We start from the raw sequence: 13,294 nt of genomic DNA on the forward strand, positions 1-13,294 counted from the left end.
ATCTCAAATAAACAACCTAACCTTACACTTAAAGCAATAAGAAAAAGAAGAACAAAAAAATCTGCAAAGATAGCAGAACGAAAGAAATCATAAAGATCAGATCAGAAATAAGTTTAAAGAAATGAAGGAAACAACAGCAAAGATCAATAAAACTAAAAGCTGGTTCTTTGAGAAGATAAACAAAATTGATAAACCATTAGCCAGACTCATCCAAAAAAAAAAAAAGGAAAAGACTCAAATCAATAGAATTAGAAATGAAAAAGGAGAAGTAACAACTGACACTGCAGAAATACAAACGATCATAAGAGATTACTACAAGCAGCTATATGCCAATAAAATGGACAACCTGGAAGATATGGACAAATTCTCAGAAAAGCACAACCTTCTGAGAATGAACCAGGAAGAAATAGAAGATATAAACAGACCAATCACAAGCACTGAAATTAAAACTGTGATTAAAAATCTTCCAACAAACAAAAGCCCAGGACCAGATGGCTTAACAGGTGAATTCTATCAAAAATTTAGAGAAGAGCTAACACCTATCCTTCTCAAACTCTTCCAAAATATAGCAGAGGGGGGAACACTCCCAAACTCATTCTATGAGGCCACAATCACCCTGATACCAAAACTAGACAAAGATGTCACAGAAATAGAAAACTACAGGCCAATATCACTGATGAACATAGATGCAAAAATCCTCAACAAAATACTAGCAAACAGAGTCCAACAACACATTAAAAGGATCATACCCCATGACCAAGTGGAGTTTATCCCAGGAATGCAAGCATACTTCAATACATGCAAATCAATCAACGATAAACACCATATTAACAAAATTGAAGGAGAAAAATCATATGATCATTTCAATAGATGCAGAAAAATTTTCTGACAAAATTCAACACGCATTTATGATAAAAACCCTCTAGAAAGTAGGCATAGAGGGACTTACCTCAACATAATAAAGGCCACATAGGACAAACCACAGCCAACATCGTTCTCAGTGGTGAAAAACTGAAAGCATTTCCTCTAAGATCAGGAACATGACAAGGTTGTCCACTCTCAGCACTATTATTCAAGATAGCTTGGAAGTTTTAGCCACAGCAGTCAGAGAAGAAAAAGAAATAAAAGGAATCCAAATCCGAAAAGAAGAAGTAAAGCTGTCACTGTTTGCAGATGACATGATACTATACATAGAGAGTCCTAAAGATGCTACCAGAAAACTACTAGAGCTAATCAATGAATTTGGTAAAGTAGCAGGATACAAAATGAATGCACAGAAATCTCTTGCATTTCTATACACTAATAATGAAAAGTCTGAAAGAGAAATTAAGGCAACACTTCCATTTACCATTTCAACAAAAAGAATAAAATACCTAAGAATAAACCTACCTATATAGACAAAAGACCTGTATGCAGAAAACTACAGGACACTGATGAAAGAAACTAAAGATGATACAAACAGATGGAGAGATATACCATGTTCTTGGACTGGAAGAGTCAGCAGTGTGAAAGTGACTCTACTACCCAAAGCAATCTACAGATTCCATGCAATCCCTATCAAACTACCACTGGCATTTTTCACAGAACTAGAACAAAAAATTTCACAATATATAATATGGAAACACAAAAGACCCCGAATAGTCAAAGCAATCTTGAGAAAGAAAAACGGAGCTGAAGGAAACAGGCTCCCGGACTTCAGATTATACTACAAAGCTACAGTAATCAAGATAGTATGGTACTGGCACAAAAACAGAACTACAGATCATTGGAACAGGATAGAAAGCCCAGAGAGAAACCCATGCACGTCACCTTATATTTCATAAAAGAGGCAAGAATATACAATGGAGAAAAGATAACCTCTTCAAAAAGTGGTGCTGGGAAAACTGGCCAGCTACATGTAAAAGAATGAAATTAGAACACTCCCTAACACTATACACAAAAATAAACTCAAAATGCATTAAAGACCTAAATGTGAGCCCAGACACTATAAACCTCTTAGCGGAAAACATAGGCAGAATACTCTATGAAATAAATCACAGCAAGATCCGTTTTGACCCACCTCCTAGAGAAATGGAAATAAAAACACTGTAAACAAATGTGACCTAATGTAACTTAAAAGCTTTTGCACAGCAGAGGAAAACATAAACAAGATGAAAAGACAGCCCTCAGTATGGAAGAAAATATTTGTAAATGAAGCAACTGACAAAGGATTAATCTCCAAAATTTACAAGCAGGTCATGCAGCTCAATATCAAAAAAACAAATAACCCAATCCAAAAATGGGCAGAAGATCTAAATAGACATTTCTCCAAAGGAGATATACAGATTGCCAACAAACACATGAAAGGATGCTCAACATCACTAATCATTAGAGAAATGCAAATCAAAACTACTGTGAGGTATCACCTCACTCCAGTCTGAATGGCCATCATCAAAAAATCTACAAACAATAAATGCTGGAGAGGGTGTGGAGAAAAGGGAACCCTCTTTCAGTGTCTGTGGGAATGTAAATTGATACAGCCACTATGGAGAACAGTATGGAGGTTCCTTAAAAAACTAAAAATAGAACTACCATACGACCCAGCAATCCCACTACTGGGCGTATACCCTGAGAAAACCATAATTCAAAAAGAGTCATGTACCAAAATGTTCATTGCAGCTCTATTTACAATAGCCAGGACATGGAAGCAACCTAAGTGTCCACTGACAGATGAATGGATAAAGAAGATGTGGCACATATATACAATGGAATATTACTCAGCCATAAAAAGAAATGAAATTGAGTTATTTGTAGTGAGGTGGATGGACTCTGTCATACAGAGCGAAGTAAGTCACAAAGAGAAAAACAAATACCATAAGCTAACACATATATATGGAATGTAAAAAAAAAAAAAAGGTTCTGAAGAATATAGGGGCAGGACAGGAATAAAGATGCAAACAGAGAGAATGGACTTGAGGACACGGGGAGGGGGAAGGGTAAGCTGGGACAAAGTGAGAGACTGGCATGGACATACATACACTACCAAGTGTAAAACAGATAGCTAGTGGGAAGCAGCCGCATAGCACAGGGAGATCAGCTTGGTACTTTGTGACCACGTAGAGGGGTGGGATAGGGAGGGTGGGAGGGAGGGAGACGCAACAAGGAGGGGATATGGGGATACTTGTATGTGTATAGCTGATTCACTTTGTTGTACAGCAGAAACTAACACACCATTGTAAAGCAATTATAAAGATGTTAACAACAAAATGTAAAGAAAAAAAGAACTGGAAGGATCTAAGGATGGCTACAATGCAGGACTGGGCTGCAGAAGGCAGTATTTAAAGTTACCCCAGTAGGTGCTGCTCCTTCCCTCCTCGGCTCCCACCTCCTGGGTGCGGAGTACAGGAGTTTCTTCCTGTTGCCTGATGAGCTTTAGTGCATCACTTCCTGTTTAACCTCCTCTCAGGCCTCTTTCCGCAACCACGGCATCACCACCCTAGACAAGCTTGCATTTTATCTTACCCCACACCGTCTATCCATCTATTCCGCACTGTGCTTACAGTATTTCTCATGTTACACAGTCATCAACTATTTTCTGATACATTTACCGAGCTCTGTATGCTTTGAGGATGGGACTTTTGTCCTCTTCTTATTTTTCCAACTCAGCACAGAGCAAAGCACACAGTAGATAGTTAAGTTCTTAGTGAAAAGGAGTGGAAACAGTTAAAATGGCTTTTATTCTTGTTGCTCATCTGCAGATGTACTGGGTTGGGTAGGAAGACAGGCAATCTTCTCCGGACATATATTTGGGAATGAAATTAATTCAAAGCCTCTCAGTGAACACATGGGTGACTCATGGGATCTTTATCTCCCTGAGATAACATAGAAAGGCAACAGTGACAGAACCACAACCTGGCTTGTTTAGAAAGATAGATAGATCATGCAGCATTCTGGGGAGAATAATTACTTAGATTGTAGTAGAGACAGAATAGAAAGAAAGGCAAATATTTGATGCTTTGTGACTGAGAGGATGGAGTTCTTTTTAACGTGCAAAGCATGTTTTATGGACTCTTTGGAGACCTGGCCCATCCGAAAAGGAAGACAAAGCAGGATACCAGCGGAGGCGTTGCTTTTCTTTACAGTGTCTTCTTTTAGCAATAACTATTCAAATTAAAGGAGAACATAAATTGTAATCAGCAACTTTTGTTAGATCAGAAAGATGCCAATAAACGCCCTCTCCTCCTTCTACCTCTCGAAGAATCTTTGCAGCAGCAAGGAAGGCAAAGAAAAAGAAAAGGGGCAGCAATTTAAGAAGGTAAGAGAAAGAGAAAAAGAAAGCAAGAACAAAAGAGCCTCAGGAAGGCAAGGTGATGTTGGTGCCTTAGCTGGATCGTATGCTGTATGATCTTGGGGGTTAGAAGAGACCTCAAGAGGTAATGGGGGAAAAGAATCCCTATAGTTATCCTGCTACGGAAGTAACAGATAAATTACAAAGGCAAAATACTTTCTTAGAAAATGCAGCTCGCTTATATACACTTTTATTGTGTTATTATTTCACTTCTTATTAAGGGTAATGATCTCTCAGAAAGCTCTTGTAGCATAATAAAACAAGGGATATATGCTAATTGGTATATTATTATGAAAATAACATGATATTTTCAAAAGAAGACTATCAACTAAAAGAACAGACCAGATATAGGGCCTCACTTGTATTTCATGGCTGCAGGTTTGAAACTATCCTGCATAAATTATGTAAAAAAACCAACACACAAAGAGACACACGCTTTAGCCACCCTACACAGCACCAACCATTCTCTTAGAGTATCACACTACTGACAGAACTCATACCTTCCACAGTTGCTCGCTTGGGCTGAATGGTGATGGCTCCTTCTGCAATATCTTCATGCTGGTGCAGTGGGTTTATTTTGGATCCCCAGCTGTCTGATCCCACCCAAAGGAAATGGCCTACTTGGTCAGCTCTTTTGGCTGCTGCAAGGATCTGCCTGTGGAGAGGAACATTAAAAATATATCTTAATGATAAAGAGCAGCTATTGAACACATACATATTAGGAATCAAGCAGAAGAAAAGCACGTTAATATTTCTCAAAAAGTAAGTGATCAATAGTAAGAAAAAGGATTTACATCCTTAATATATAAAGAGTTTTTGTAAACCAATAACACAAGTAATCAAAGTAGTTTGAGGTAAATAGGCAGAGTATTAAAAATCAAAAGATAAAAGGAGTAATATAAATAACCAGTAAGCTGGTTATTCACATACATTAAAAAGGCAGAAAATGTGAATTAGAACACAGTATTTAATTTTGGCCAAAACGTTTGTTTGGTTTTATTCTGTGTTGTGAGTTTTGGCATGAGGCTGGAGACATCAGCACTCCCATTCGCTGCTGGTAGTACATATCTTTTCTGGAAAGCAATATATCAGTCTAAATGAAGCATCTTGAATTATTTATAAAAATGAACAGAAATTCACATTAAGCTTGAAACGTGTAAAACTCATGTTTATAAATGAAAATAGTATACAAATAACAAGGGCAATAAGGGCAAATAAAAAAGGGAAACTCATTATTCATGAAATTAATACAATAATATTTTTGGAAGAACGGGATGGATAAGAGGTAACTACATTTGTGCAACAGAAACTACTTTGGTGGGTAATAACAGCAGTGGTGGTTAGTTTGCCTCTCAGGACTTGTAGATACCAGGTACCACAGATGTACATGGTTCAATACAATATGATTGATTGAAAAACTGTATATGAAATTGCAAAAACCAAAGGTCTCCTTCTATTTCATCTGGGCAACATATGGAATGGTAATCTTCAAATAAAATCCTAAGCAATAGGTTCTGATACTGTGAACACCCAAACAGTAGAAGGTGGTAGATGTGAGGTGGTGAGTTAAACATTACGGTGGTGGGAGTGAGGGAAGAAGTTAAATTACCATTAAGAAGTGAAATGGTAAGACTCTCTAGGAAATTTTCACCTCTGCTTACAGAATTCTAGAAACCAAAGGTGTGTTGTCCCAGGCAGAACACAGCTCCTCTGGAAAAATCTGAACCACCCCAGGAAAAAGATTCTAGATACTGACACAGAGATATTCTCTCATGGAATGGCCACTGGGATGCTTGACCAGTCCACCCAGAGCCCTATCAGTTGACAAATTCTGCCCATGTACATAGAACTCTCTGTGTCTTACTCAAATGGAAACTGCCGGTAATGACCCATCATTGTGGAAAATTCCCAAGGTAAAATAGAAACCAAATAAACTAACAAGGGAAAGGAAATTGGTGTGGAGTGAGGCAGAGAAAATATACCAAAAAAAAAAACCAAACAAAAAAGAAGCAAGTACAGTTAAATGAGAATTATCATCTCTATTATCAAGAATGAGATAGAAACAACAATAAGAAATAACCCTTAGTTATTAAAAATATGAAACTAAAATTAAGTTAGAAGAGATAAAGAAGAAAGTGAAGAAACATTTTCAGAAAGCAAAACAACAACAAAAACGTTTAACATACACATGAAAAGATGTGTCTTAAAGAATAAACCCAGGAAGAATTACATCCAACTAATAGCATTTCCAGAACAAATGTAAAGAGAAATTAAAGTTTTAAATAATTTTTAAATGAAAAAATACCTGCAAGGAATTGAAAGTATGCATTTCCAAATTAAGAGACTCATCCAGCAATTTAATGGGGGGAAATAAAGCATGTCACAGAATTAAGGATTCTGGAAAAAAGTGAGAATAAAGCTTTCAAGAGAAAATTGGGACCTCTGGAGAGTAATAAGAAGCAGAATATTACCAACCTCTCAAGAGAAGGGAAAAAAAAAAAAAAGGATGACAGATGATGAAGTAATGCCTTCCAAATTTTGAGAAAAAAATTCATAATCTAGAATTCTAATATTTAACACACACAGAATCTCTATACAAATAGAACTGGCATCTATAAAGGTAGATAGACGGAAAGACAGATAGATAGATAGATAGATAGACAGATATCCGAGGGATCTTAAAGATTTTTCTATCCAAACTTAGAATCTCAAATTCCTTGCAAGTTTCAAGTTTTGTAACTCATTAGTCACCATAGATACTTGCTATAAATCATTTACATGCCAGGTATGATGTATTTAAAAATAAATATGAGACTGCACCTTACATTTCCAACTAGTAATTAAGTGTGGAGGCAGGATAAGAATATTTTTAGGCGTGAAACACACAAAAAAGCTTTTCTTTAATTTTTCCTTTACTAGAAAATCATTGGAGGGTGCACTTCAGCAAAAAAAGAAAATAAATGATGAATAAAAATGACACAAAGAGAGAGAGAAAGAAAAAGAAAATCTTAAAATAATAGAGACCACTCTAGTTTAAAACAGAAAGATGGAGCTTTCAGGAGGGAAGTGTCTGAAAAAGTAATGGAAGTCACAGATTATTTTATATATATGAACATATGGGAAAAGGGATAGACCTAGGACATTAATAATAAAATATTAAAGATATCTATGCAAGTAAAAACACTGTCATATTAAGTCCAGGAAAAGCAAAAAGTTTTTCTCCCAAAATCATATCATAGAAAAAATACTTGATGCTGTAGTATATAATATTTATATGATCATAATAATGTCAACTCTGATTTTTACTAAATGAAAATCTGATGTTGGGAAGATAAAGGAGGTGTAAATGAGCCAAATTCTACGTCACGTAAGAGGAACTGATAGATAATATTTTAAAGTAATAGTTCCAAAATTGCAGTATAAGCACATTATGCAGGTAAGAGCAGTAGAATTAGCTTAAAGAAATAAAATAATTGCTCAAGGAGAACAAAACCAGAGAGTATGGTGGGATGGGACAGGAGACCAATGTTTTGCATCAAAAATGTTTTAGTCATATTTTGTTTTTTTTTTAAATTACGTGCCTTTATTATTTTCACAAAAATAAAACACAATCGTTTATACTCTATCCATAGAGATACCATTTCTACTGATACTAATCTATCCAAAGGATATGATTACTGATGCTGTGAAAATCGTATGTTCATTACTGGAGATAACCTAAGTGCAGAGCAATAAGGGACTGGTTAAAGAAATGATCGTGCATCCAAAGGGTGGATTAGAGACCAATTAAAATTATACATAGTTTGATTTCTGCCAGGTATTGTTAAGAAAAAAAAAGTCAAATTAAAAAAACTGCAAAAGATTATTCAGTTCTTACATAATGAAGGCTGGCCCCACATATATGAATATATGCGTACTTAATAGTATAGAGTTGTATGACAGCACAGAAAAATAAGGATAATACACAATTTGTTGCTAATAACAATTCATTGAGAAAGCGCTGATGAGGTTTGAAGAGAATGAAAAGGATGGGGAGAAGCCAACTATGACAAGGTAAGAAAGACAAAACTGATATAAATACAAAAAGTAAATATTCACCTTAATATGTTTCCATAAAAGTGTGGGTTAATTTATTAAGAGAAATAAGATTAAACCACTTAAACATATTATGGTATGAGATGTGAATTGCGAAAAGTAGAATATCAAATTCTATGCGATCCTGATTCTATTGGGGAGAGCTTACTTACGTTTAGAATAAAATAATTGCAAATGTTAAACCAGAATTTTATTAGTGATTATCTCTGAGGGTTGGGATAGTAAGTTTTATTGGGGATTACTTGTGATCCTGATTTGTGATTATTCTCTCTAACCTTTAATTCTTCTAGATAATCAGGGGGCAGAGTAAACATAAGGATTCCTTTAACTAAAATGCAACGACAAAAATGTTTCCATTATTTTCCAATGGATTACAATAGCCCTGTATTACTTTTATAATCAGAAAAAAAAGTGTTTCAGGAAAAGAATACACTCTTGCCTAACATTCAACTTATCAGCACCCATGACTGATTAAGCACTTAGCTTCAAAATCTAGATATTAAGGTCTTCTCACTGCTATTCTCTGACAAAGTATTTGAAATTAATGTTCTAAGAAATCTCAAAATTCCCCATCTACACTGTAAATCTTCTGAAAAAAGAAATAACATAACATTGTGGGTTAACAGTGGGCTTAAGTTCATGTTTTGGAAGAAACTTATATACGCACTTGACTTTTGTTACTGTGCTCAAAAACTATCACTGCTGTGACTTCTATGAGTCACACTACACAACGGTATTCAACCACAAACTCCCATGCAAAAAATAATGAGCATAGCTATTGAGCAGATTTTATAGCTTTTTACATCGCAAACTAAAACCTCACACTACCTGCAAGTCAAGGATATTACAACCGATTAATCACCAGAGCTATTAGTAAATAAATCTTTTATGTGCCATGTACGTAAATATAATCAGGGGGCCACACCTTATCAATGTATTACATATTTTAGAATGTGCAAAATATGTATGAAAAAAATTTATGAGATGATTAAGAAAAGTATGAGTTGACAAGATCTGGAGCAAAAAAAAAGAAAGAGTAATATTATAACAACAAAGTGCCTTAAATAACTAAATCACAAAGTGTTGAAGAAAATGCCCTAAGAGCAAGAGAATCAGCATTTTGTAAGGAGAGAAATGATACATCTAAGGGGTGATCAGCAACAGTTTCATGGAGAAGGGCACGTTTGAAATAAACCTTGAAGAACAGACACAATCTCAACAGGTAGAGAGGAGAGGAGAAACGCCATGAGCCAAAGCTCTGATGGAGGAGTGATGAGGACACACTGGAGGACCAGTCACGCACTGTAGGTGGAGAACTGAGTGAGTGAACGCAGGGTCTACATGCAAAAACAGGACCACATTTTAAAGCATCATGAAGTTTAGAGAGAGAGGCCTTTACTTAAATTATTAAACAGACTACGCATTTGATTCATTCTCATTTGATGACATTCACTGAGGATCTGCCATGTACTGAGCACTGTGATAAGGGCTAAGGATATGAAAGGAAGTCAAAAGGGGCATCATCTCTGTCTTAATGATGCCTACAGACTAGTGGAGAATACAGACACTACTTAAATGATCAAAGGACGTAAAATTACATCAGTGACATAAACTATGAAACTGAGTTGTTATGACAAACTTATCAAATCTACATTGTTCAGAGAAATCTTCCCTCAAAAGCAACACTATGGATGGCACTAAAATGATAAAGTGGGGAAGCACAGCATTCCAGGTAGCTGGAAGAGAATGTACAAAGACCCAGGAAGGAGGAAACACAAGTGGCCCCTTGCCTGCAGTACACAACCCACGAGGGAGCATGGAATGAAATAAAGCTAGAAAAGCAGAAGTCCAGATCATCATAGAAAGAGCTCAAAAGGATTTTCATTTTACTGATGGGAAAACTGAGGCCTCAAAGAGTTAGGGAAGTAGGTAGGGTGTGGGGAGAGGCTTGCCCAAGGTGAGACAGTGGTTATTTAAGTAGCAAAAAAAAAAATCCATCCTCGGGTATCCTGACTTGAGGTTTAATACTCTTCTCATGTACTCATCCTGCCACCCATGTCAGAGCTCAAAACTGTGATGGGGTTAAGGTTATGAAAGGAAGTCAAAAGGGGCATCACCTCCATTTTAATGATGCGTACAGACTAGTGGAGAATACAGACTCCAATTAAGTGATGGGTGGATTCAGAAGCAGATGGAGAATACACATGGAGGGGGACACACAGGACCGGCAGGCTGTCAATGATGGAGATGCAATACTCCACGTGGGGGTAACAATGGCCTACAACCTTCAACTTTACCCTTAATAAAAGATATTCACCTTCAAATTAGTGACATATTATTTTGAACTGTGAGACAAACTAAGATTTAAAAAATCCACACAGCTTTCCCATCAGCAGAGGTGTAAATTGGCAACATCTCTTTGGAAAACAATATTCACATTTAAGAAGGAACGCATCTTTGTCCTGGAAACTTATTTTCCAGGAATTTCTGTTTTAAATACTTACAAATATATAAAATAATACACTTGTACATTATTATATATTTGCAGTATGTTAATATTATATATCACACATTGTAAAGTATGTATATTAATATTTCATATTTGCACACAGAGATTTGTGGAAGAGAAAGTTTATCACAACACAATTTATAATTGCAAAACTCTGTAATCAAACTTAAATGTCGGGCTTCCCTGGTGGCGCAGTGGTTAAGAATCCGCCTGCCAATGCAGGGCACAAGGGTTCAAGCCCTGGTCCAGGAAGTTCCCACATGCCGTGGAGCAATGAAGCCCATGTGCCACAACTACTGAGCCTGCGCTCTAGAGCCCACGTGCCACAAGTACAGTAGCCCGTGTGCCTAGAGCCCGTGCTCCACAACAAGAGAAGCCACCGCAATGAGAAGCCCACACACCACAACGAAGAGTAGCCCCCGCTTGCCGCAACTAGAGAAAGCACACACGCAGCAAGGAAGACCCAACGCAGCCAAAAATAAATAAATAAAATAAATAAAGAAATTAAAAAAAAAACAAACACAAAAAAACCCTTAAATATCAATCAGGAAGGGAGCAGTTAGATAAATGACAGGAAATATATAAAATGCAATTCTGCATGGCTATTGAAAAGACTGAATAGATCTATAGGTACTGACATCCAGAGACTTCCATGAAAGAAGAGTGAGTGAAGGCGAGCAGGGTGGAGAACAATAGTGTTCTACCATTTGTGTAAAAATATACACACTGTCCCTAGAAAAATATACAAGACACTGGTTATTAGCTATAGCGTCTGGAAAGGAGAAGTTGTTAGCTACGGGACAGGATGAATGCAGCTTTTTTTTTTAATCTAGATTTTTTAACATTTTTTGATATTTTAAATCAGGTGTAATTACTGTTTGTTCTAAAAATGATAAGGATTGTGGACCAACCGAGGTGGCAGTGGTCACAAATGGAAACAGGGCCTATTTGTGTTCTAGAAACATTTCGAAGGTTAGCCCTCCATGCCTTGGCCAAGGAATGAGCTAAAAAGGAAAGCCAAAATTAACAATCAGATTGTTGACACCAAGGAGGATCAAGGTAAAGAAAAAGACAACAAGTGGATTGGAGAATGTAGAAATATGACAAGCCTGGTTTTTGAACACATGAAGTCCAAAGCAGGAGTAATATGGCCAGAAATATAAGGCATTTTTCTTTTACATTAAGAAGAACCACTCTTTAGATAAGAGTCTGTTACACGTGGATATATTATTTAATAAAAGAACCTTCGGAAAGTCCAGGGGTTTTCTCCTTTACAAGTAATTGAATACATTTTTTTAGCTAATGGGGGGAAATACATGACAGAAACATGCTGCTGCTTCCACGGTTCGCTCTAACTATTTCTGTGGGGTAGGAAGTGTGAACAGACTGCCACCATGTAATTATTGAGTTGATTCTGTGCTATCTTTTCCCCTTTGTCTGCCAGGATCCTGATCTTTCTGTCTCCTAAATTGCAACATGCATATTAATGAATTTCACCAGCCTTACTTGATATCCTCATCGTTGGCAAAAATCACGACAGCCCTGGAGTTGGGTGTGTCCAGGAGCTGTTTGATAATTCTATCGAAGTCAATGGTCCTGTCTTTGCGTTCTTGGGGGATTCTCACGGACTGGGCAATGCAGAGCCCTCCTGTGTAAGAAAAGAAAGCAGAGTGTCAGTAAAGTTCTCGCAGAGATACCAAACAAACCAGGGAAAGTAGATGGGGAGGAGGAACTTGCAAATTCTGAGTGCATAGCACTTCCTTGGTGATTTGCTGAATGAGGAAGGCTTAGGACATTATGCTGAGTTCATACTTGGTGCACCTTCCACGGTAAGGCACAGCCTCATTCTCTTAGTAATGCACTGGTATGCACAGGAGTACCAGTGACACTGATTCTGGAGAGGTAGGTTTAGGTAGACAAACTGGATGGGAGGCTTTTAAAATGAATGTAATACACTACAAGAAAACCACAGTCAACTACAATATAAGAGTACTTGAACAGGTAAAACTCATGTCAATTTCTATTGCTTTTCTGGTGTTTGCATTCTCATAATTTTTTCCCCTTTATACCCGTTCCAACTTTTCAAGCTCATAGCCAATGGAGTAAATCTAAAAATAAAACCACAAGAACAAGATCAACTATTATAAATCAGAGTAATACATTTTTATTTACCACATACTATGTGCCCAACCTACAAATGTGTGTTCTATATATGTTATCTGATCTTAAAAATTCTTATAAGGTAGTTAGCATTGCCCATTTCATGTTAATAGAAAAGGGGATTAAATAGAAAAATAGATGTGTTTACTACAGATTTCTCAGGACCATTATGGTATTAACTGGCTTATGAATTTCAAGACGGG

The 13,294-nt window shown here is 36.7% G+C and overlaps 1 protein-coding gene across 1 annotated transcript in view; it reads right to left on the reverse strand.

The window, feature by feature from the left end:
- The window catches only part of GRM7 (glutamate metabotropic receptor 7), a gene marked incomplete at its 3' end in the record, with an annotated part of 813,045 nt that overhangs the window by 402,511 nt on the left and 397,240 nt on the right, over positions 1-13,294 (reverse strand). The window contains exons 3-4 of the mRNA XM_081247592.1: positions 12,438-12,579; positions 4,828-4,982 (exon numbers count right to left, since the gene is read on the reverse strand). Of these exons, the coding sequence (XP_081103718.1) occupies positions 4,828-4,982; positions 12,438-12,579 (297 nt within the window). The remainder of the gene's footprint in view (positions 1-4,827; positions 4,983-12,437; positions 12,580-13,294) is intronic.

Source organism: Mesoplodon bidens (genome assembly GCF_964165515.1).
Source record: "Mesoplodon bidens genome assembly, chromosome: 10".
Classification (NCBI taxonomy): domain Eukaryota; kingdom Metazoa; phylum Chordata; class Mammalia; order Artiodactyla; family Ziphiidae; genus Mesoplodon; species Mesoplodon bidens.